The sequence below is a fragment of the Alligator mississippiensis genome, chromosome 3 (assembly GCF_030867095.1).
Source record: "Alligator mississippiensis isolate rAllMis1 chromosome 3, rAllMis1, whole genome shotgun sequence".
NCBI classification, from domain to species: domain Eukaryota; kingdom Metazoa; phylum Chordata; order Crocodylia; family Alligatoridae; genus Alligator; species Alligator mississippiensis.
The window spans coordinates 303,140,660-303,164,414 of NC_081826.1; the positions used below are offsets into that span (position 1 = coordinate 303,140,660).

At 60.9% G+C, this 23,755-nt stretch overlaps 1 protein-coding gene across 1 annotated transcript; it reads right to left on the minus strand.

Moving 5' to 3' along the window:
* Window positions 1–462: 462 nt before the first annotated feature.
* Window positions 463–23,246, minus strand: LOC132249680 (long-chain-fatty-acid--CoA ligase ACSBG2-like). Its single transcript, XM_059725421.1, has 15 exons — window positions 23,188–23,246; window positions 19,038–19,140; window positions 18,421–18,689; window positions 18,040–18,293; window positions 17,834–17,922; window positions 17,473–17,593; window positions 9,708–9,788; window positions 9,204–9,353; window positions 8,354–8,518; window positions 4,145–4,326; window positions 3,489–3,722; window positions 2,955–3,172; window positions 2,601–2,740; window positions 2,178–2,424; window positions 463–598 (listed from the first exon to the last, which is right to left on the minus strand). The coding sequence occupies exons 2-15, from the start codon at window positions 19,085–19,087 to the stop codon at window positions 522–524; spliced, it is 2,277 nt and encodes a 758-aa protein (XP_059581404.1). The 5' UTR covers window positions 19,088–19,140; window positions 23,188–23,246; the 3' UTR covers window positions 463–521.
* Window positions 23,247–23,755: the final 509 nt, after the last annotated feature.

Here is a 23,755-nt window from a genome sequence, read left to right on the forward strand (position 1 = left end):
CAGGCAGCAGCAGTGCGGGCAAGCACCAGGGGGCTATTGGGGACGGGGAAGTGGGTAGGAGCCCCCAGGGTGCGGGGCACGCAGGGTAGAGCCACGGCCTGGGGGTGGGCAGGTTCTGGGGAGGTTCCCAGTGCAAGGACCCAGAAATCCCAGGCCCTGACAGGGCTCCGTCTTCGCTGCGGCAGGGACCCACCGAAACTACCTGCCCCCGGACACCACAGCCCGGTGGGAACGGGACCTCCCTGGGGTGCAGGAGGGGTCCCAGGGACACGGCTCCCAAACCCCAGACCAGCCCGCCGGGGGCCCCATGCCAAGAGGGGGAGGGGGTCCCATCCACAGCTGCCATCGCTGGCCCCTCTGCCGCTCCGGGCCCCCACCCGGGTCAGTGTGGGTCCTGAGGGCAGGGCCATGCCCCACACGGCTCAGCCCCTTGCCCGTCCCCAAGGAGCCTGGACACGAGGCACCGCTTGTCCCGCACTTTATTGTTGCTGCTTGCACGGCCCCAGGAGCCGGCAGTCCCGCTAGTCCTGGTAGCAGCCGCGGATCGTGTCCTCGTGGGCGCTCAGCACCACCCGCCGCTTCAGCTTGGCCGTGGGACCTGCGGCCGAGCAGAGGGACAGCGTCAGCCTCCCGTCCGCCTTGCCCTGTCCGCACTCCTCTCCACATTGGCCCAGGCCGTCCGCACCCCAGCCTAGGCTGCACCCCGCACCCGGCACCTCGGGGGGAGGGGAAACCCCCTCACACGTGGAGCAGCAAGAGGGGAAAATGCCCTCCCTGCCCGGTGTTTTGCCCACCCCTGGCCTGGAGCATCCTCGCCCAGTGCCCGCGCAGCCGCTGCCTGACGCTACTGTGCCAGAGAGCGCACAGCGCCGCTGGGCTTGTCCCTGCCGCTCGCTCTACCTGCTTCTACAGACAACGAGGGTGGAAGGAAGCTCAGGACGTCACGTCTAGTCCAGCCCCTGCTCACACCAGGACCAGCCCCAACTACGTCACCCCAGCCAGGGCTGCAAAACCTGCAAGGATGGAGCCCCCTCCACCTCTCTGGGGAGCCTCTTCCAGGGTTTCACCGCCCTCCTCGTGAGAGTTTTTCCTAATATCTAACCTCAACCTCCCTTGCTGCAGCCTGAGCCCACTGCTCTTAGTCCTGTCATTTCCCCCACTGGGAACAGCCCAGCTCCGTCCTCTTTGCAAACCCCCTGCAGAGAGATGAAGGCTGCTGTCAAATCCCCCTCGGTCTTCTCTTCTCTAGAGCCTTCCTGCAAGCTGCCCATCACAGCTCTGGTGAACTACAAACCCCACGGGCTGGCGGGACACGCGGAGAAGGGAGCGCGGAGCCCCCAGCCCGTCGCGCACAGGCTGCCTCGCTGAGCCGTTGCAACCCCTCGCGTCCCCTCCGCACCGGTCTGCCTTCGCCCCTCAGTCTGTCTGACTCATGGGCACCGCAGCCACATGCAGGCAAACAGCGGTTCGTTTCATGGTCATCCCCACTCCTGGACTCTCAGTCTTGATCCCCATTGCCCTACAAGTGCTACGTGTCTCTGTGCCCCCAGTGCCAAGCCCCCTTGCCCGGCCGGATGAGCGCTTCCTGCGCTGGGCGGTGGGGGCACAGCACGGGACGAGGGAGGAGGTGAGGGGAGAGGGAAGAAGAGCGGGAGCTGCCTGTGCCTGTCTTCTCCAGCTACGACCCTCGGGGTTTAAGCCCAGCACGGGCACGGGCACCGGCACTGGCACCGGCACCAGCACAGCCCAGCGACTGCCTAGCAGGAGCGGAAAACTCCTTCCTGGCCCCACGCAGCCACCAGCAACGTCCAGCAAGAACCAGCAAGGCCTGGTGTAGGGGGCTGCTGGGCCTTCCCCAGGCCAGCCCCAAGGGATCGGGGGGGGGCCCAGGCCAGCTCTCGCACGCCGGCTGCACTGGGTGAGGGCAGGATCGTGTGGAGGGGCAGGCAGATCCCAGGGGCTGCAGGAAGGCTCCCAGGGCCCTGGAGCGGCTGGAGGCTGGGGCAGCCCCGGGAGCTGTGGGCAGTGGAAGCCGGGCAGGCCCCCTGGCCGGAGGGGTCAGGCTGGGCATGGCCAGCTCCTCCCGGCTGCACCCATCCACGCCAGGATCCAGCCTTCGCCCCCAGCCCCTCTTAGGCTCCTGCCCTGGTCCCAGGGGCCGGGTGCCCAGCACTCACCCAGCTCCCCACCGGTGATGGAGAAGTCCCTGGGCAGCAGGGCCCACTTCTGCACACGATGGGCATGGGACGGGGCACGCTGGTTCACCCGCTCCACACCCTGCTGGATGGCCTGGTACACAGCCGGGTCCCGCGTGCTCAGCACCTCCGACACCCGCGTGGCCTGGCTGCCCAGCTCCCGGCAGAACCGCACGGCCTCGGGGCTCAGCTCGTCCAGGGGCGCCCCCGACTCCGGATCCACCTGGCACTGGGGGAGGGGGAACCTGTCACACGAGGGCAGGTGGGCAGCCGGTGCGGGGAGCGGGAACATGGGCGCAGAGCGCAGGTATCTTGGACTCCACGCCACAGTACGCCCACGGCCTTCCCTGCAGGACCCATCCTGCCGGGACTCTGGGGGCAGGCAGGGCCCGGAGGTGTCCCCACCTTCAGAGTGAGCAGCATGGACAGGAACTTCCTGCTGTCGCCGACCAGCATCGCGTTGCTGACGATCGGCACCTCCCTCTTCACTGCGTCCTCGATGGGCACAGGGGCAATGTTCTTCCCGCCCGCCGTGATCACCAGCTCTGCAACCGGCGCAGCGTCACAGGGCAGGAGGGCAGAGCCGTAGCAGGGGGAAGCCCCGGACAAAGGCAGTGAGGGTGGGGTGGCAGGGGGCAGCGACAGGACACAGCAGGGCAATGCTTCCTCTGCCAGCCCTCTGCACCAGGCCCTCCAGCCCCACACCACCCCTGCTCCTTGCACGCCCACCCACCCACCCCTGTGTGCGCCAGCCCTTACCCTTGATCCTGCCCACAATGTAGAGGAAGCCGTCGGGGTCACGGCGCACAAGGTCCCCCGTGTGCAGCCAGCCCTCCTCGTCCAGCGCCTCCCGCGTCGCAGCCTCCATGCCCAGGTAGCCCATGAAGACGTGGCGGCCCCAGCAGCACAGCTCACCCGTGCCCTCTGCGTCCGGCTGCTCGATGCGGGACCTGCAGCCTGGCAGCTCCTTCCCGCAGCTGGAGGCAGCGCCCGCACCCTCAGTGGGAACGGAGATGGCGGGGGGTGGGGGGGGCAGGGCTGGTCTGTCTCCCAGGTGCTCCCTGTCCTGAACCCTCCTCACCTGCGCCCCCAGCTGGGAGCAGATCCCTGACACCCTATCCCCCGTGCCCCAGCCCCTGCTGTGCCCCGACCTGCTCCAGGCCCTCAGCACCCCGCCCCCATCCCGCCCAGACCCCTGCACAGTCGGGCTTCCACCTTTGTCCCAGCAACTGGAGCGTGTTGCCCTGTCCAGCCCTAACCCTAACCCGCTGCCCCGTCCCTGCGCGGCACCACCTGTTGATGCAAAAGGCCTCATGCATGCAGGTGCTGTGCACCCCACTGCCCTCGCTCAACCCGAACATCTGGAGGATGGGCAAGTGGAGGCTCATGAAGAACTCCAGCGTGTCCTTGGCGATGGGCGCTGCCCCGGTCAGCAGCACGGCGCAGCGCTGCAGCCCCAGCGCCTCCCGCATCTTCCTAAACACCAGGCGCTCGGCCAGGGCGAAGCCCCAGGGCAACGAGCCGTCCCTGTGGGGAGAATGAGGCGGTGGAGCAGGGCTGAAGCCAGGCAGATGTGACAGCACAAGCCAGGGGAGCTGCTTCTACAGCCTGAGGATGTTGCCTCCTCCCCTGAGCAGAGCGAAGGCCCTGCGAAAGTGGCCTGGGGAACAACTGGCCCAGGGGTTTGCTGCGGTCGTTCTACCCCAGGGCCAGGCAGGTTCCAGCTCCACGAGATGGGGAATGGGGCAGGCCTGTGCCCCCAGCGTGTGCGCAGCGCCCTGGTCAGGGGCATTCAGCAGCTCGGCCACATCTGGGGCTAAGGCTGCTGGGTGCCCCAGGCCCATGTGACCCAACATACGTGGCCTCTGTGCCTTGTGTCCCCTGCGCCACCCTCCCCACTTACCCTGGATGGTGCCACCTGCCCCGTGTCCCCAGCTGCCCCTACCCACCCGTCCAGGCGGCTGTAGCTGGCCTGCAGCCCGATGCCCCGTGCCCACTCCACCAGCTTCCTCTTGACCAGGGACGACTGGCTGAAGGCGGCTTTGAGCTTCTCCTCCATCTTCTCCCACACGCGGGGCACAGCGAACAGGAACGTAGGGCGCACCTCCTTCAGCGTAGGGAGCAGGGAGCCCTGGGCCCACACAGCAAGCAGAGTCAAGGGAAAGGGGCACAGGTTGGCGGGTGCTGGCAGCCCACTCACCCACAAGCAAAGCCGGCACCCCTCCCCTGGGGACATCTCTCTGTGCCCCTGGCCATGGCAAGCGGCTGTGCTCTGCAAGGGCTGGACCCTAGTGTGCTCCCTGCCCTGTCCAGGGTTGCAGCTCTGCACTGATCCTTGGGAACCCTGGAAGCAGGGAGCATGTCGCCAGCTGTCCCACAAGATCCATGGGCGGACAACTGGGATGTGCATCTTGCCCCACGAAGCAGCTCGGCTGTATCCCACACAGCTGCTCTGCTTCACTCCCTAATGTCTGTTTCTGGCCTGAGCCCAGCAGACCCTAATTAGGGGGCAGGGATGAACCAGGCTTTAACCATCAGGCAGCCAACCACCCCAGAGCCCCGCAACCCCTGCAAGCAGCACGCAAGGTAGGAGCACGTTTGTGTGCTGGGTTTTCCTTCCCTGCAGACACAGGAGCTGCCGCTGCATCACCAGTCGTACCTCCGAGCACAGCGGGGAAATAGGGCAACGGGGTGAGGAGCGACCTGAAAGCCATGGGGAGGCCAGCACTACAGAACAGGTAAGGAACAAGAAGGTAAGAAACAATGGTCCCCATGGGACTGGGAGCGGGGGGGCAGCAAAGGCACCAGTCGCAGGGCTCAAGTGCCTATATACTAATGCTAGGAGCATGGGGAACAAGCAGGATGAACTAGCGCTCCTGCTTGCACTAAACACCTATGACTTAGTGGGGATAACGGAAACCTGGTGGGATTCATCCCATGACTGGGCGGTACATATTGAGGGCTATAGATTGTACAGAAAGGACAGGTCGGGGAAGAAAGGGGGGGGGGTTGCACTTTATGTCAGTGAGCAATATACATCAACCCTCATCAAGACAGAATCCGAGGTTGAGGAAGTAGAAGGATTGTGGGTTAGGCTACATGGGGGGCAAGGAGAAAGGGATTTGGTGGTAGGGGTCTGCTACAGACCCCCACACCAAGGGGAAGAAATAGATGCGGGGCTCCTGAGGCAACTCTCGGAGACCATAAAAGCTAAAGAGGCGGTAGTCATGGGGGACCTAAACTACCCGGACATCTGCTGGGAGACGCAGACAGCAAGGTCCCATCGCTCACGCAGGTTTCTAACCTGTGTACAGGACCTCCACCTGACACAGGAGGTGCATGGTCCCACTAGGGGGAATGCCATACTGGATCTGGTATTGGCAACGGGAGATGACATGATAGGGGACCTCCAGATCGGTAGCTATCTGGGAGACAGTGATCACCTTATAATAGAATTCAACATAAGACGGCGAGTGGGTAAGGTAACTAGTAGGGTGAAAGTGCTAGACTTTAGGAAAGCTGATCTCAATGCACTCAGGCGATTAGTCAAGGAAGCACTGCAGAGTAGGAGTTTTGAAGGGATGGGAGCCCAAGAAGGGTGGCTGTGCCTAAAGGAAACAATCCTTCGGGCACAAAGCAAGACGATCCCCGAGCGAGGCAAAAGAGGGAAAGGGGCCAGGAGGCTTCCCTGGCTGACCAGAGAAATCCAGGGCAGCCTAAGGGCCAAAAGGGGAGCACATAAAAAGTGGAAACAGGGTGAGATCACTAAAGACGAATATACCTCCTCTGCTCGTGCTTGTAGGGAGGCAGTTAGGCGGGCCAAAGCTACCATGGAGCTGACGATGGCAACCCAAGTAAAGGACAACAAGAAATTGTTTTTTAGATACATAGGGAGTAAAAGGAAGGCCCAGGGAGGAATAGGACCCCTGCTAAATGGGCAGAAACAATTGGTGACAGATAGAGGGGACAAGGCTGAACTCCTCAATGAGTTCTTTGCCTCAGTGTCCCTAAGCGAGGGGCACGACAAGGCTCTCACTGGGGTTGTGGAGAGGCAGCAGCAAGGCGCCGGACTGATATGCGTAGACCCTGAGGTGGTGCAGAGTCACTTGGAAGAACTGGATGCCTTTAAGTCGGCAGGCCCGGATGGGCTCCATCCGAGGGTGCTGAAGGCACTGGCCGACGTCGTTGCAGAGCCACTGGCGGGAATATTCGAATGCTCGTGGCGCACAGGCCAAGTCCCGGAGGACTGGAAAAGGGCTAACGTGGTCCCCATTTTCAAGAAGGGGAGGAAGGAGGACCCGGGCAACTATAGGCCGGTCAGTCTCACCTCCATCCTTAGTAAAGTATTTGAAAAAATTATCAAGGCTCTCATTTGTGAGAGCCCGGCAGGACAAATTATGCTGAGGGGAAACCAGCATGGGTTTGCGGCGGGCAGATCGTGCCTGACCAACCTAGTCTCTTTCTATGACCAGGTTACGAAACGCCTGGACAGAGGAGGAGGGGTGGATGTCGTATACCTGGACTTCAGGAAGGCCTTCGATACGGTATCCCACCCCATACTGGTGAACAAGTTAAGAGACTGTGACTTGGATGACTGCACGTCCGGTGGGTGGCGAATTGGCTAGAGGGTCGCACCCAAAGAGTCATGGTAGATGGGTCGGTCTCGACCTGGAAGGGTGTGGGCAGTGGGGTCCCGCAGGGTTCGGTCCTTGGACCGATACTCTTTAATGTCTTCATCAGTGACTTGGACAAGGGAGTGAAGTGTACTCTGTCCAAGTTTGCAGATGACACAAAGCTATGGGGAGAAGTGGACACGCCGGAGGGCAGGGAACAGCTGCAGGCAGACCTGGATAGGTTGGACAAGTGGGCAGAAAACAACAGGATGCAGTTCAACAAGGAGAAATGCAAAGTGCTGCACCTAGGGAGGAGAAATGTCCAGCACACCTACAGCCTAGGGAATGACCTGCTGGGTGGCACGGAGGTGGAAAGGGATCTTGGAGTCCTAGTGGACTCCAAGATGAACATGAGCCGGCAGTGTGACGAAGCCATCAGAAAAGCCAATGGCACTTTATCGTGCATCAGCAGATGCATGACGAATAGGTCCAGGGAGCTGATACTTCCCCTCTATAGGGCGTTGGTCAGACCGCAGTTGGAGTACTGCGTGCAATTCTGGGCGCCGCACTTCAAGAAGGATGCAGATAACCTGGAGAGGGTCCAGAGAAGGGCCACTCGTATGGTCAAGGGCCTGCAGACCAAGCCCTACGAGGAGAGACTAGAGAAACTGGACCTTTTCAGCCTCCGCAAGAGAAGGTTGAGAGGCGACCTTGTAGCTGCCTATAAGTTCATCACGGGGGCACAGAAGGGAACTGGGCACTCTTTCCTGCTTATGCAGGGGGTCGGACTCGATTATCTATTGAGGTCCCTTCCGACCCTAACATCTATGAATCTATGAATCCCAGAGGGGCTCTGGTCCCCAGGCGCAGGCGGGAAGTGTGGCCTGGTGGAGCTCGGGGAGGAGAAGGCCCCGACTTGGGGGATAGCAGGGACGAGAGGAGGGGGCAGCTGGCCAGAAAGGAGGGAGGGGAGACAGGGGATGCGAGGAGACCTGGCCTGAGAAGGGCCGAGGAAGGATCCCGAGAGAAGGGACAATGCGGCGGCCATCCTCGTGGCAGGGCAGGAGGGGAAAGAGCTGTCTGAGGGGGTCTGGCCATGCTGGGCTTCAGGGCTCCTGTGGGTGCCTGCAGGGCCCGGGAAGGAATTTCCCCCAGGATGACTTCAGCTGGCTTGTCGCCCACCCTGCATTCACCGCCCCGGACATTGGCCACGGCTGCAGGAGGGGCCGGGCCGGGTGGCGCCTGTGGGTCCTGGGGGAGGCGCCCAGCCCCAGCGCCTGGCCCTGAGCCAGAGGATTTGCTTTCAAGGGGGCCTGGCAGCACGCCAGTAGGGTGGGCACCCCCAGGGCAGCGTGACTGCGGGTGACGCAGGGGTGGGAGCAGGGACTTCCCAGTCAGCAGCGGGTCACCTCCCTGGAGCTGCTGGTGAGCCCTGCGGCTTTGTCTGGGCAGGGACCGGCTAAGAGGTCGGACAAGGGCTCCTGCCGCTGTGCCCACCGCCCCCAACCCCCCTCCCTCCACCAGCCCCAGACTGGTGCCCGTTACCTTGAGGGCGTCGGGCTGTGCGAAGAAGATGGTGCCTCCCACGGACATCACTACCCAGATGTCTCCGCACTGCGCAGCAACGTGGCTCAGGGGCAGGTAGCTGAGGACCACCTCATGGCCCTGGAGCCCCAGCACCTCCTTAAATATTCGGCTCTCCCACATCACCTGCAGCGGTCAGGACATCACTCGCTACCCGCCCAACACCAGCGCCAGACCATGGCCCCTGCCCAGCCCACAAGGGCTGGAGTGCTGCGTGGCCTATGTGCCACGTGGCGTGACCAGGAGAGCCCAGGCTGGCAGGGCAGACTGGGTCCAAGCAACACGTGGGTCTGCTCTTGGGGCACAGCCAGCTCCCATCCCACCCCGGTCCCCCGTGGCGCCCGGCAGCTGCAGCCTGGCCCGTCGCATCCCTGCGCACCTCTCTGGCCCCTCCACACCCGGCTAGCACTGGGGCATCTCGCAGCAGCAGGCCTCCCACTCCCTGCCTCCCCCAGCGTGGCCCTTCCTGGTGACAGCAGCCTGGGGTGGGGTCTGGGGGTGCTGCAGCAGCGGGGTCGCTGGGCAAGCTCCTCTCTCGGGGCTGCTGGCTGCTCCTGAGTGAGCTGCAGCCAGGGTGCTCAGGGGAGAGGCAGGACCATGACGTGGGGCCCCCGGAGCCTGGGGAGTGGGCCTCGGATGTCACTCACCGGGGGCAAGGCCTGGCCTTCTTCCATACCGCCCCGGGCATCCAGCGAGAGTGAGGGGAACAAAACCCTGGCAGAGGCAACGTCCAGCCCAGCACCACCCTTCCTTCACAACCTCCTTCCCCCAGCCCTCGCAGCACGGGGCAGAGGCTGGCAGAGGCACTCACGTTGTCATGGCTGAGCATCACGCCCTTGGGCATGCCCGTGGTGCCCGAGGTGTAGATCAGGAGGCAGCAGTGGTTCACGCACTGGGAGCGGATGATGGAGTCCAGCTGCGAGTCGGGCACGGTCCTCCCCAGCTCCATGAACTCCTCCCACTGCCAGGGAACGGGGCAGCCAGGATCAGGCCATGGTGGAGGAGAGGTGGAAAGGAGCGCTGCCTCCTGCCAGCAGGTGCCGTGGGAATGGTGCTGGAGCAGGAGCAGGGGGCAGGGCAGGCTCCCCGCAGCAGGACCACGAAGGGCCCCCGGGGGACGAGCCCTCAGAGGGGCCAGACCTGCAACGAGGCAGGTCGTGCTGCGCGAGGCAGGGCCGTGGGCCTGGGGAGAGATCAAGCACTGGGTCTGTGCTGTGGAGGACACAGGCACTATGGGACGGTGGGCGGTGCTGGGTGGGTGCCGGATGGATCCCAGGTCCATGGGAGGTGCTCCCCCAGCATGACAGGCCCATACCGTGTACACGTTGGGTCTCTTCTCCTCCAGCCGGTCGCGGTACTGGACAATGGCCTTGAGGTGGGGCAGCTGCTTCTGCACCTGTGGGGACACGGGGAGAATGCAGCTGCCTCAGGGGGAGGAGAGCCCCTCATGGCACTCCATCCCAGCGCCAGGTGCCCTATGGTAGGGGGGGCACGTGGGGGTAGATAAGAGCCTGCGGTGGTGTAAGGATGACACTGAGGATAGCCCAGGACAGGAACGGCCGTGCCATGGGGCTGAGGGGAAGGCAAGGGGACAGGGTGTCATAGGAAATGGGAGAGCGAGGACGCCAGGGAGATGATCCTGGTGGGGCTGGGGGCAGGGGGCTGGCGTCCAGGAGCCGGGGAGGACTGTGCATGGGGAGCAGGAGAGACACAAACCCCTTGGGGTGAGAAGGGCAGGGACGGGTCATCCCTGTGGGATGAGGAGAAGAAAGTAGAAGGATTGTGGGTTAGGATACACGGAGGTCAGGGGGAAAGGGATTTGATGGTAGGGGTCTGCTGCAGACCCCCACACCGAGGGGAAGAACTGGATTCGGGGCTCCTGAGGCAGCTCTCGGAGACCATAAGGACTAAGGAGGTGTTAGTCATGGGGGACCTGAACTACCCGGACATCTGCTGGGAGACTCAGACGGCAAAGTCCCACCGTTCGCGCAGGTTCCTGTCCCGTGTGCAGGACCTCCACCTGGCTCAGGAGGTACAGGGTCCCACTGGGGGGAAGGCCTTACTGGACTGGTACTGGCAACAGGGGAGGACATGGCAGGGAACCTCCAGATCGGTGGTCACCTGTGGGACAGTGACGCCCAAATTCTAGGATTCACCATAAGGCGTCAAGTGGGAAAGGTAAGTAGCAGGGAGGAAGTGCTGGCCTCGAGGAAGGCTGACTTCAGCAAGCTCAGGCGTTTAGTCAACGACGCACTGCAGAGTAAGAGATTTGGCGAGATGGGAGCCCAGGAAGGGTGGATGTGCCTTGAGGAAGCAATCCTTCGGGCACAGAGGGAGACAATCCCGATGTGGGAGACAATGCAGAAAGGGGCCAAGAGGCTTCCTTGGCTGACCAGAGAAATCCAGAGCAGCCTAAGGGCAAAAAGCGGGGCATGTAAGCAGTGGAAACAGGGAGAGATTACTAAAGCGGAGTATGGCTCCTCACCTTGCAGTTGTACGGATTCAGTTAGACGGGCCAAAGCTACCGTGGAGCTGAGGGGCAAGACAAGTCTCTCACTGGGGTTGTAGAGAGGCAGCAGCAAGGCGCCGGACTGCCATGCGTAGACCCTGAGATGGTGCAGAGGCACTTGGTGGAACTGGATGCCTTTAAGTCGGCAGGCCCGGATGAGCTCCATCCGACGGTGCTGAAGGCACTGGCCGACATCATTGCACACCCACTGGTGGGAATATTTGAGCACTCGTGGGGCACAGACCAGGTCACGGAGGACTTGAAAAGGGCCACTGTGGTCCCCAATTTCAAGAAGGGGAGGAAAGAGGACCCGGGCAACTATAGGCCAGTCAGTCTTACCTCCATCCTTGGCAAAGTCTTTGAAAAAATTATCAAGACTCACATTTGCGAGAGCCCGGCAGGACAAATTATGCTGAGGGGAAACCAGCACGGGTTCGTAGCAGGCAGATCGTGCCTGACCAATCTAGTCTCTTTTTATGACCAGGTTACAAAACGCCTGGACACAGGAGGAGGGGTGGATGTCGTATACTTAGACTTCAGGAAGGCCTTCGATACGGTATCCCACCCCACACTGGTGAACAAGTTAAGAGGCTGTGATGTGGATGACTGCACAGTCCGGTGGGTGGCGAATTGGCTGGAGGGTCGCACCCAGAGAGTCGTGGTGGATGGGTCGGTTTCGACCTGGAAGGGTGTGGGCAGTGGGGTCCCGCAGGGCTCGGTCCTTGGACCGATACTCTTTAACGTCTTCATCAGCGACTTGGATGAGGGACTGAAGTGTACTCTGTCCACGTTTGCGGATGACACAAAGCTATGGGGAGAAGTGGACACGCCGGAGGGCAGGGAACAGCTGCAGGCAGACCTGGATAGATTGGACAAATGGGCAGAAAACAACAGGATGCAGTTCAACAAGGAGAAATGCAAAGTGCTGCACCTAGGGAGGAAAAATGTCCAGCACACCTACAGCCTAGGGAATGACCTGCTGGGTGGCACGGAAGCGGAAAGGGATCTTGGAGTCCTAGTGGAGTCTGTGGCAGAAATGCCACCGTCTGTGCCCCTCTCCAGAAACCTGTCTCTGCCAGCATGAGAGACTGGTGTTGAATTCCTCAGGGCAGGGATCTTCCTCCCTGTCTACGTGACAAAAGCCTGGGGCCTGGGAGGCAGGTGCTCTGGTCACCTGGTGGGGGAGGGAGGGAAAAGCCCCGCTCACCGGCCCAGGTAGCCAGTGATGTTTTTTAAATTGGGCGGCTTGTGGCCAGCACTGGCAGCTTCGATTGGACCGGGCTGCTGAGGTCAGAGAGGTTATAAAAAGGCCCAGGGCAGGAAGAAGGCAGCCATTAGCCATGCGGTCATCCAGGTGAATCTGAAACGGGCTCTCTCCTCATCACCGCATGCTCCAAGAGTGCCCTGCCTCCGGAGGAAACTCCAACCACCTCTGGACGATGCGAGTGAGTAAGCTACTCGAGATCAGACTAGATATTTAGCTTAGAGTAACTCAGATGTGAGATCAAAAAGCTACCTCAGCCACCCTGGTTTGCTCTATGGGATCCCTCTGATATTCCTCTGATACTGCTCTACCTTTTACCCTGTTTCCGCCCTGCCCCCTGTAATCAATAAAGTTCTCCTTGTGACCCGTGTGGGAGACTTATTGAGGGTGGGTCTAAATTATGCCGAGGAGGCCCCTTAGGTCTGTGGACTAAGGGAGGCTTTCCTAATAAGCCCCGGACTTGGGGAAGAGCCCCAAGTGCCTGTATTGGGTCTAGGACCCATTGGATGATCAGGCCTGCGTTCTCCAAGGTGCGCAGAGCCAGAAGTGAGTCCAGAGCCTTGGATGGTGGCAGCGGGAACCCCAGGCTAGCGGGTGTGCTCCAGGGAAGGGGTCGGCCGGACAGGAGGCACCCCAGGGAGGCACTCGGAGCCTGGATTGTTGGTCGGGCGCGGGGAGGTGGGCGGCTCATTGCAGGAGCGCCCCCTACTGGCCCGCCACAGACTCCAAGATGAACGTGAGTCGGCAGTGTGACGAAGCCATCAGGAAACCTAATGGCACTTTATCGTGCATCAGCAGATGCATGACGAACAGATCCAAGGAGGTGATACTTCCCCTCTACCAGACGCTGGTCAGACCGCAGTTGGAGTACTGAGTGCAGTTTTGGGCGCCGCACTTCAAGAGGGATGCGGATAACCTGGAGAGGGTCCAGAGAAGGGCCACTCGTATGGTTAAGGGCTTGGAGGCGAAGCCCTAAGAGGAGAGACTAGAGAAACTGGATCTTTTCAGCCTCCGCAAGAGAAGGTTGAGAGGCGACCTTGTGGCTGCCTAGAAGTTCATCACGGGGGCACAGAAGGGAATTGGTGAGGTTTTATTCACCAAGGCACCCCCGGGGGTTACAAGAAATAATGGCCACAAGCTAGCAGAGAGCAGATTTAGATTGGACATTAGGAAGAACTTCTTCACAGTTCAAGTGGCCAAGGTCTGGAACGGACTCCCAAGGGCGGTGGTTGTCATGACCCAAAGGTCTGATTTTTTTGTGTGTGTGCTTCGGCACTAAGAATTATCCCCGTGGGTTTGCAGCTTCATTGCACGGAGGAGTTCTGCTGCACAGAGAACCCGCGTGCAAAGGAGAGTTCCCGCCACTTTGCAGCGGTCTTTGCAGGGTGCATTTCCTTCGCAACACAGAAATGCACGGTGCAAAGGAGTTCCCACTCTTCGCATGCAAATTCGTGTCCCGCTATTGGCTAGTGCTAAATTATTCCCACGTGGCGGCTAGCGATTGGCCTGCTAGCCGTATAAGAGGCTTGAGCAGTTTCCGCCCAAGCCGAAGAGGACTCCGCATCCATCTCGTGGGGACTCTGGGTGTGCGCGGCAGGGTAACAGAAACCCTGTGTGTTGCTCAGAGGAGTTTGGCGGCCTGATCCACTGCCCACCTCTTCCCGTCTTCGAACGGAGCCTACTATAAGACGTACCGACGAGTTTTATGCGCGCTTGTCCTGGACATCTGGAGTTTTGTCTGCGTGGAGCCTTGCAAACTCCACGTGATTGTTCGAGTTTTCTGTTGTAACCGCAACTCAAGCAAGTTCTCAGCCTGCACCGCGACCATCTCGGTGTAAGTAAACAATCTTAAAATCAACCGTTACGTGTCTGTGCCTAATTCTAGCTCGGCGACCTCCCTCTCCGACCCGGCCTGCCCGGGCTACCGGCCACAGCCCGCGTGCAGAGCGTCGAAAAGGGCCCGGGGCCCGACCCGGCCCGCACGTGGCGACGAGGATGGGATCCAGCGAAATCCTCGCTGCGCACATGGCGACGAGGATGGGATCAAGAGAGGGCTCGCTAGAGTTAGAATTAGTTGAGAACTGCCCTTGGAAAAGTGGGAGACGCAGCGTAGCAAGCGTCGGAGAACTGGAGGCGCACCTCGCGTACCACCAGGCGGGCGGAACGGGCCGGAGATGTGTCCGTGGACAGCTTTCGCTAAAGGGAGAAGGAGCTTCCGAAATCAGAGCCCTGGAAGGGAAAGAAGTGTATCTTCATCCCGCGGCGTTCGGGTGTATTATGAGCAACGAGCGGGTCCTGTACAGGCCCCTCGATAGTGTAACCCTTGCCGAAGTCGACCCGGCGAGTGCAGTAAGCCCGACCCCCACCCGGGAGTGTGTCCGTTGCTCGCGGTGTGCCCGGGAGATGGGAGAGCCGATGCCGATCAGATGGCTTTCCCCTTGCGTGGTAATACCGGAACTAGGGGGTCGCGATCGTCCGTCCGAGCTCCGCGAAGACCCGGAGACGGAGGACCGTGCCATAAATGAGAGAGTGGTCCTACGGTGCGACAAGGGGGGGGGACTAAATGCAACCTTTCAAACTATGACTGATCTGATGAGTGAAACTTTGAGCTTGAAGACCCGGCTGCGTATGGCCGTTCGGGCGGTCGGAGAAGCAGCTGAGAGAGGGGATCTTAAGAAGCCCCAACAAGATGGCGCCGAGCAGAGGGAAGACCGCGTGGAGAAGCCGGAAGAGAGGGATGGAGCTTCGGGAGAGCCCGCGAGGGTTCGGCCGGTGACTCCGCCCAGCGACGCAGCGTCGACTCTATCGACCGCGCCCCTCTGCCGAAGGGAGGGGGAGTCGAGCGGAGGAGTGCATCCGCCCCTCCCGCCTGAAACAGCAACAACCCCCACTGTAACAATGACCACAGCTCCGACAGAAACAGCAACAGCAACGACAACTCGCGAGGAAATTGATCAGCCTCCAGTATCAAGCAGCCCGGTCATCGCTCCGCAGAGTGCAGATCAAGCTACCACCTGTTACGCTCGATCCAGAGCCGAACTGCAGAATTTGTGTAGGGAATCCAGGATCCGATCCGACGAAACTCTGGCTGTGTGGTTGGGACGTCTGGTCGTGGAACTTGGGTCCGACCTCCTGGACCAGGAAGAAGCAAGCTTCTTGGTGAGACAAGCTTCATGGAGTAGGGGACATGTCACCGACATCGACATGGTGGCGTTTAGCGTCCACTGGCCTATTCCGATTCCAGCGCTTGTGGCAGGAGTGATCGAACAGAAGGCCCACGCATGGCATGACGGCCGACCAGAGCACACCGGTGCAGACCAGCTTGTACTGGCGATCATCGGAGTTTCGTACTGAGCCTGGAACCCAAGAGAATGCACGCTGGGACTGACACCGCTCCAACGAATGCGACCGTGGCCTCACCGTCACCTGCGAGACCCTGGAACCGTTCCGGTGACTCTCGACAGCATAGATAGTTGTCTTAAGGTTTACGGGCAAAGAAACATCGTGGTTTTGCGGATTGTGCTGAACCCACTAGTCGATCATCCAGTGAGTAGTCTCCTTCATCAGTTGTCGAGACTGCGCGTCCTCATGGAGCCAAGACTGTCCAGCGATCGGGAGTGTCAACGCCCGACTGAGGCTCAGAACACGAAACACCGCGAATCCGAGCGTCCAGTATTATGCCAGAGAACGCAAGAAGAGAGATACATGCTTGGATTCCTCCTACAGCGTTCTGGACTTAATAAGAGACAGCTTCGGATTTTGGGAGACGCGGGACAATGGCAGCTGGCCTACGAGTTAGGTTTTCACTATCTAGAAGAAGGTGACGATGACTCCTCGACGATTTCGTCGAGTTGCTGAGTGTGAAGAGAAAGAGCTGTCCAGTATAGAATCCTGTTTTACATATTTGTATTTAATAGTGATAATAAGTTTGATTGACTGCATTATCGTGCGGTCCTGTGTGATTTTATAAACAATAGTGGAATAACCATTTTAAGAGAGTTCTTTTACAGATCAGGGATTCGGAGCGCGTGGTGGAGAGAGGCCCCGAGAAGGACAACATCACCGAAAGGAACGAAGGCCTGTCGCGCGATTCCACCATGACGCCCACCGAAGTCATGATCGTTCAGTTTTTTGTTATGAATGTGATTTTATGTATATGTGTGTGTGCCAGCTATTATTTGATTCGATCCCTTGGGGACAAACTTTTATTGTTGACTGATTTGTTTATGCTCGTTTAGTTTCGTGAACCTTTGACAGAGCTATGAATAACCCGGATGATGGGTTTGAGGTATAATTCTATTGTGCCTTCAGCAAGGGGGGATGTCATGACCCAAAGGTCTGATTTTTTTGTGTGTGTGCTTCGGCACTAAGAATTATCCCCGTGGGTTTGCAGCTTCATTGCACGGAGGAGTTCTGCTGCACAGAGAACCCGCGTGCAAAGGAGAGTTCCCGCCACTTTGCAGCGGTCTTTGCAGGGTGCATTTCCTTCGCAACACAGAAATGCACGGTGCAAAGGAGTTCCCACTCTTCGCATGCAAATTTGTGTCCCGCTATTGGCTAGTGCTAAATTATTCCCACGTGGCGGCTAGCGATTGGCCTGCTAGCCGTATAAGAGGCTTGAGCACTTTCCGCCCAAGCCGAAGAGGACTCCGCATCCATCTCGTGGGGACTCTGGGTGTGCGCGGCAGGGTAACAGAAACCCTGTGTGTTCCTCAGAGGAGTTTGGCGGCCTGATCCACCGCCCACCTCTTCCCGTCTTCGAACGGAGCCTACTATAAGACGTACCGACGAGTTGGACATCCGGAGTTTTGTCTGTGTGGAGCCTAGCAAGCTCCATGTGATTGTTCGAGTTTTGTCTGCGTGGAGCCTTGCAAACTCCACGTGTGTTCGTGTTTTCTGTTGTAACCGCAACTCAAGCAAGTTCTCAGCCTGCACCGCGACCATCTCGGTGTAAGTAAACAATCTTAAAATCAACCGTTACGTGTCTGTGCCTAATTCTAGCTCGGCGACCTCCCTCTCCGACCCGGCCTGCCCGGGCTACCGGCCACAGCCCGCGTGCAGAGCGACGAAAAGGGCCCGGGGCTCGACCCGGCCCACACAGTGGTGCTCTCCCCTACCCTGGGGGTCTTCAAGTGGAGGTTAGATATGCATCTAGCTGGGGTCATCTAGACCCAGCACTCTTTCCTGCCTATGCAGGGGACGGACTCGATGATCTAGTGAGGTCCCTTCCCACCCGAGCATCTATGAATCTATGAATCTAGGGGGCAGGGAGGCAGGAACGCCCTTGGAAGGGGATGCTGCCGTCACCTGCAGGATCTTGCTGAGCTGCGCGTTGTCCTCCACCACCACCACGTTGGCTGCGCAGTTGGCGGCGACGTAGCCGCAGGCCTCGGGGGAGCTGGTGCTGTAGATCCCGACCGCCAGGCCCCTGGGTTGGGGAAGAGAAGCAGCGTGAGGCCAGGGACCCCGAGGAGATGCCCCATCAGCCCAGCCGCACCCGCTCCAGTCCCACCTGCTCCAGAGCCACTCAGCGACCTGCCCAAGGCGCCCCCTCGGCCGGCCACAACCTGCGCCCACACCAGGGCCAGGCCCGTGTCCCCTCACCCAAGCAGCGATGGCACCTGCGCGGGCCCCCATCCCACCCTGCAGCATGAAGGCACCCCTTTACCCGGCCATGATGGCCCCGATGTCAGCGATGACCCACTCGGGGCTGTTGGAGCCCAGGATCGCGACGCCGTGGAAGCGCTCCAGGCCCAGCTGGGGACAGCAGAGAGGGGTGAGGTCCACCTCCACACACCCAGGACAGGACCCATCCACACCTGACCCCGCTGCAGCCTGGCACTCCTCAGCCCCGTGCCCACAGCGCCCGCTCACCTTCAGGAAGCCCTTGGCGGCGGCCCGGCACTGCTGCTGGTACTGCCGGTAGCTGAGGCTCTCCCACGTCTGCCCCCGCTTGTACGCCAGGGCGGGCCGGTCCCCGTGGCGCTCCACCGCCTCCTGGAACAGCTGGTGCACGGTGATGGGGGGCAAGGCCCCGGGACCCTCGGGGTCCAGGCGCAGCCGCACCGCCCCGTCCGCACGTGTGGTGAACAGGGTCTCCGCCGGCGCCACGGGACCGCTGCAGCCCCCTGCGGGCAAGAGGGCAGGGCGGTCGTGGGCACCTGGCGCTGCACATGCCCCCGAGGGACAGGCCCTTTGCCAGGACGGGGGACGGGGTCTGCACGCCAGGGCTGGCTCCCTGAACCCGGCTCTCACCTGCGACTGGTGTCAGGATGGCTGGGGCGGGGGCTGCCTGCCTGCTCTCCCCCTGGTACTGGGGCGACCCCCAGCAATAGGCCTGGGCAGGCGGCAGGTTCGGGGGGGGCTCTTCTGCTTGGGCCGACGGGCGCCCGCTCCCTGCATCTGGCTCCTGCACGGCCATCCCAGGCTGGCCCCCAGGTGCCAGCGCGCGGCCAGGTCCAGCCGTGCCCAGGCCGTCGGCGCTGGTGATGGTCAGCGGCTGCGCAGCTCCCTCTGGCTCCCTGCTGCGTGGGGAGAGACCGGGGCTGGGGTGACCCAGGGCAGGGCCCACCCCACATCCTGCCCAGCACCCCGAGCCCTCCCCTGCCCATAAGTGTCCTGTCCGAGGGCCCCTCCCAGGGAGCTCCCCCAGCCCCAGCCCCAGCCCCAGCCCTGCCCCGGCTCCTCCAGCGCTCGCTGGGGCCAGGCCTGCCAGCACCGGGGCTGGGACCCTCCCCGCAGCGAGGGCAGGGCGGGAGCTAGTGTGTCTCTGTCCAGCTGCCCCAGCCCCGCCACGGCCCTTCTGTCCCAGGGGTCAGCGCAGTGCCCAGGGCAGCCCCTGCCCCGCCTGTGCACCCGGCGTGCTCTCTCACCTGGGGGGCACCGGCTGGGTGCTGGGGGGCACGGTGACCAATTGAGCCATGCCCGGCACAGCCCGCTCCTCAGCCCAGGTCCCACGCTCCGGCTCGCCGCTCCCTGTGGGGACAGGCACGAGAACCATGCTGGGAGCTGTGGGTGCATTGGGCCCTGAGGTCTGGGTGCTGAGAGGAGAGGCCATACTCTGGATAAGGGCTGGTGAACCGCAATGGGGCAGAGACACGGGAGGGAACCCAGCAGGGCAGGCTGCAAAGTGTCTCCTGCATGTGGGTGGAAACGCAAGGAGCAAGGAAGAAGCGGGAGGAACTGGGCATCTGGGTTTGTAAATCTGTGACATCATGGGGGTTATAGATGTAGCAGGCAAACTGAGTTATGCTAAGGCTATTAGCCAGTAGTCCAGGCCTTCCCGAAACTAAGCAAGAAAATTGAACAGAGCACCTTACAATGCATTAGAAGAAGTAAGTGCTGTAACTGGAGAACTGTAAGCGAGGAATGTATAGCACTTTCCCTACAAGGAAAGGCCCAAAGTACAATAGGATCGGTGTGCTATATAAGGAATACTGGGCACGGTGCCAGGGAATTGGATGACCTGTGATGAGAAAGTTACAAAAGCAATGAACAAACCAAGAGAAAGGTGTGTTAGCGTGTGATTCTGGGAGGACAGACACCGCTGCTGCGGCCCTGCTCGGAGAGCAGGGAAGCTAGAAACAAATGTCACGCACACCCAGGGACCCGAGGCCTCGCACCCCCGAAGTTCTGCACTGAAATGCCAAAGAAGCCACTTGCCAGGTTATGCTACAGGAAGGAAACCTGTAGTATTGTATAAGAGTTACTAATAAAATTTACTTGACACCATATCAGATGTGGGTCCATGTCAATCCTTGCGGGTCTCTGGCAAAAAAATCCAATTGGCAACAAGAGAAACCTGGCAGGACCACGCCGCACCCGGAATATCGGCACCGCGGGGCACAGCCTGCTGGGGAGCGGTTTGCTCTGCAAGGACCTGCTGCAGCAAGGGGATTCAGGCTTGTGCTCCGGGCCAGCGAGAAAACAGCAGCGACCCCGGGTGCACCTGGGCAGACAGAGGGGCAAGAAGGGCAGTGATGCTCTGGAGGGGCCTCACAGACAGTCATGGCAGGAAGAAGCAGGTGAGGCATTCTTCACGCGAGGAACAAGAGCATCCACAACATGGCCAGCACTCCTAGCGAGGAGTAGAAACTCCCCCAACAGTGGCTGCAATTAGAGCACAGTGGCACAGACAACACCCAGCGAGTCCTTAACACGAGCACAGGACGAGCTCCTGGGCACAGCCAAGGGCCCCTCTCCCACACCCGGGTTGCACCAACACAGAGAAACCCCGTGAATGGGAAGTGGTTGGAAACCTGGGAAGAAGCAACCATGTGCGAGGCACTGAGTCAGAGGCAGTCTGGCCTAATGGCTAGGCCACGGCGGGATAGCTGTGGCCAGGGACTGGTGCAGAAGCCAGAAGTCCAGTGACAAGGGGCAGAGGGAAGTCCAGGGACAGAGCCCACCACACAGGCCAGGGGCAGACCCTGGGAGTCAGGGGCCGAGTTGCCAAAGCCCAGGAAGGAGCCACAGGGCAAGGGTTGAGCTCGAGCCGTGCTGGGGCCCGGCCCCAGGAAAGCCAGAGCGCAGGAGCCAGGAGACTGCCCGCAGCCCACAGTTCAGCACTGCCGGGGGTCTGGTGGGGGCTGCAGCTCCACCGGCACCGACTGGGGAGCTACACTCCATGCAGAGCATCCAGTTCACTCACTGGAGCAGAGCGGTCAGTCAGAGCCCTGGCCAAGCAGTGCCGCTGCCCAGACAATTAGCCCAGCCTGGCCAGCCTCATCCGGCCTTGCCTTTCGACACCAAGGACTTTGTGGCACTAGGAAAGGGAAGGCTCAAAACACAGCACTGCCCTTGCTGGGACTCAACTGCCGCAGGGAAACTACAAGTGACTCACAGGCAGACAGTGTGGAGGACAAGGGCCGGGAGGATATGGTGTTGGGGGCTCAACACAGAGATCTCTGGCACCATGGAAAGAGAAGACCAACCACAGGCGATCGACGTGGCTAAACAAGACATTTGGAGCTGCTTCAGCATCAGAGGAGATGCCTGCAGTCAGTGCAGGGACCAGGTCAGTCGCTGACGAGCTGCCCAGGAAGAGCAAGAAGGTCCAAGGACAGAAGCAGGAGAGCAAAGGTGAAAGGGCCTAGAAATGAATCAAGCAGATGAGAAAGTAGGGAAACTGTGGGCCCTGCTGACCAGCGAGTGGAGCTGTCAGTAGTGAGGACGTTGCCTCCAACTTCCAGACTAAAGTATCGTGAGCAGAGAGCGAATGCAGCAAGGCTGGCAGAGAAGGGGAAGGGCCGCGCTCATGGTACAGGAAGACAGCGCGGCACTTGGGGCCACGCGGAACGTAAGAGTCCTGACGGCAGCGGGAGGCTGCCAAGGGCAAAGCTGCATTGGCTGAGGCCAGAGCGGAGGGCGCTGGGCTTTGCTGGTCACCGCGTGGGACTGTTACAGCTGGGACGGTTTCTTCACCTCCTCCAGAGGCGCTGGGTGCTGGCTGCAGCCCAGGATGGGGACGGGGACCGGGCTGTGCCAAGGCTCCTGCTGGGATGTGCCCCCGGAGGCTCCTGGTTGGGGATCTGGCCCCTCGCACAGTCGCAGGAATATCACCCCATGGCTGTGGGGGTCTCACCTTGCTCTCTATGGGCTCGCGCGAGGGGCTGAGGAGGGGCATGGTCCTCTTCCTGGGGTCTCTCAGGGTGTTATACACATAGACATTTTGCCTACTGCTTTTAATCTTATGTATTTTCTTGAGTTTTGCATTGCCTTAAGAAACTCCATTTTGTATTGCTCTGTAGCTTGACATGAGTGTTTGTCCTTTGTATGCTATACGTGTGAGAGAATGGGTGAGAGCGTGTCTGTGAGAAAGGGAAACATCAGCCGGCGACTGACTGAAGAATGCAGACAGATAAAAAGACCAAAACAAGAGGAATCCGCAATGGGCCTTCGAAGAACGATACAGTGATAACACAGCAAAAGCCCAGAGGACTGGGTGAGTTCACAAGGCTATGAAAAATGGGGTGAGACATATTGATTTGGGGTCTTTTTCTGCATGTCATCCTGGAGTATCGGTTCATCTAATGAAAGCCCAGCTCCCAGTTGTGATCAACTGGGATGGCCAATAAGTTGATCTGAGTACTGATAAGACTGGTAATGTATACCCCCGCAGAACAGAAATTGGGGTATGAATGTGATGTGTGTGTGTGTGTGTATGAAGCGCTTAATCAATAAACCCGTGTCTTTCTTTAGCCTCCCGTATAAGGTCTCACTCCTGATTTGAACAATTGGCAATTTGTGTAACACGGGGATCCTTGCGGCAGCAGGACACTGCCCTTGTCCCCCTGCCCTTGTCCCTCTGCTTGTCCTTTGGCAGCTCAGGCTGTTCCTAGTGTTTTGGGCTCTGTGCCTCGCAGCTGCAGGGGAAAGCTGCTCATGAAGTTTTAAATACAGGTTAGACAAACTGTCCAGAACAGTTTGTATATGGACAATCCTGTTTGAGGGGGGGGGGGTGCAGAGGTGACCTCCTGGGGGCCCTTTCTCCCCTCCTCTCCTATAGTTTGAAGCGCAAAGTCCACGGACACTTACAGCACGAACGCAGACAGCACTGGGCAGGCAGCAGCAGTGCGGGAAAGGACCAGGAGGTCATAGCGGACCAGAAAGTGGGCACGAGTCCCCAGGGTGCGGAGCACACAGGGTAGAGCCACGCAGCAGGGGTGGGCATGTTTTTTGGGGAAACCAAGGCTCCCGACACAGAGAGCCACGTATCCCCGCCTGGAAGGAGCGGGATCTCCCTGGCCTGCAGCAGGGGTCCCAGGGACACAGCTCCCAAACCCCAGACCAGCCCGCTGGCACCCCATGCCAAGGGGTGAGAGGGAGGTCCCACCCGCAGCTGCCATCGCTGGCCCCTCTGCCGGGTCATGTACCACAGGCTCAGCGCCCTGCCAGGGCCCGAGGGCAGGACCCGGCCCCCGGCAGGAGCCACAGGGCAAGCGGGCACCGAGCCGGCCTGGTGCTGGGCACTGGGCACACGGCACGGGGCTCGGCCAACGGCTGCAGGGCCCCGGTACCCACCTGTCTCCGGCCGCCTCGGCTGCACCTGCACCTGCTGCGGGTCCGGCTGCGGCTGCGGCCGGCTCTGCCCCCGGCTCCACTGGGCTGTGCCCGGGCAGCGGCGCTGGGGAGGCGGCACCGCCCCGTGTCAGCGAGTCCCCCCGAGGAGCAGCTCGTGCACGGGCTGGGCGCGGGCAGGACTGCGGGGCCCGGGCGGGACTGGGGGTCCGGAGCGGGGCGGGCGGTGCTGGGGCAGGGGGCGGCCAGAGCTCTCCCCCAGGAGCCCGGACACAAGTCCCCGCCTCCCACGGTTCATTGCCCCGCTGCAGCGGGAAGGGCCGGGCACAGGACCTGGCAGCGGGCGCGGGCGGGCGCTGGTCCCGGTAGCAGCCGCGGATCGCGTGCTCGTGGGCGCTCAGCACCGCCCGGCGCTTCGGCTTGGCCGTGGGACCCGCCGCCGGCGGGGAGAGCATCAGCGCCCTCCCGCCCGGCCCGGGCTGCCCAGAGCCGGGGCCGGAGGGAGCCACGTCCACCCCGCCCGGCCCGGCCCGGCCCGAGGCAGGACCGGCCCGGACAAACCCCGTGTCCC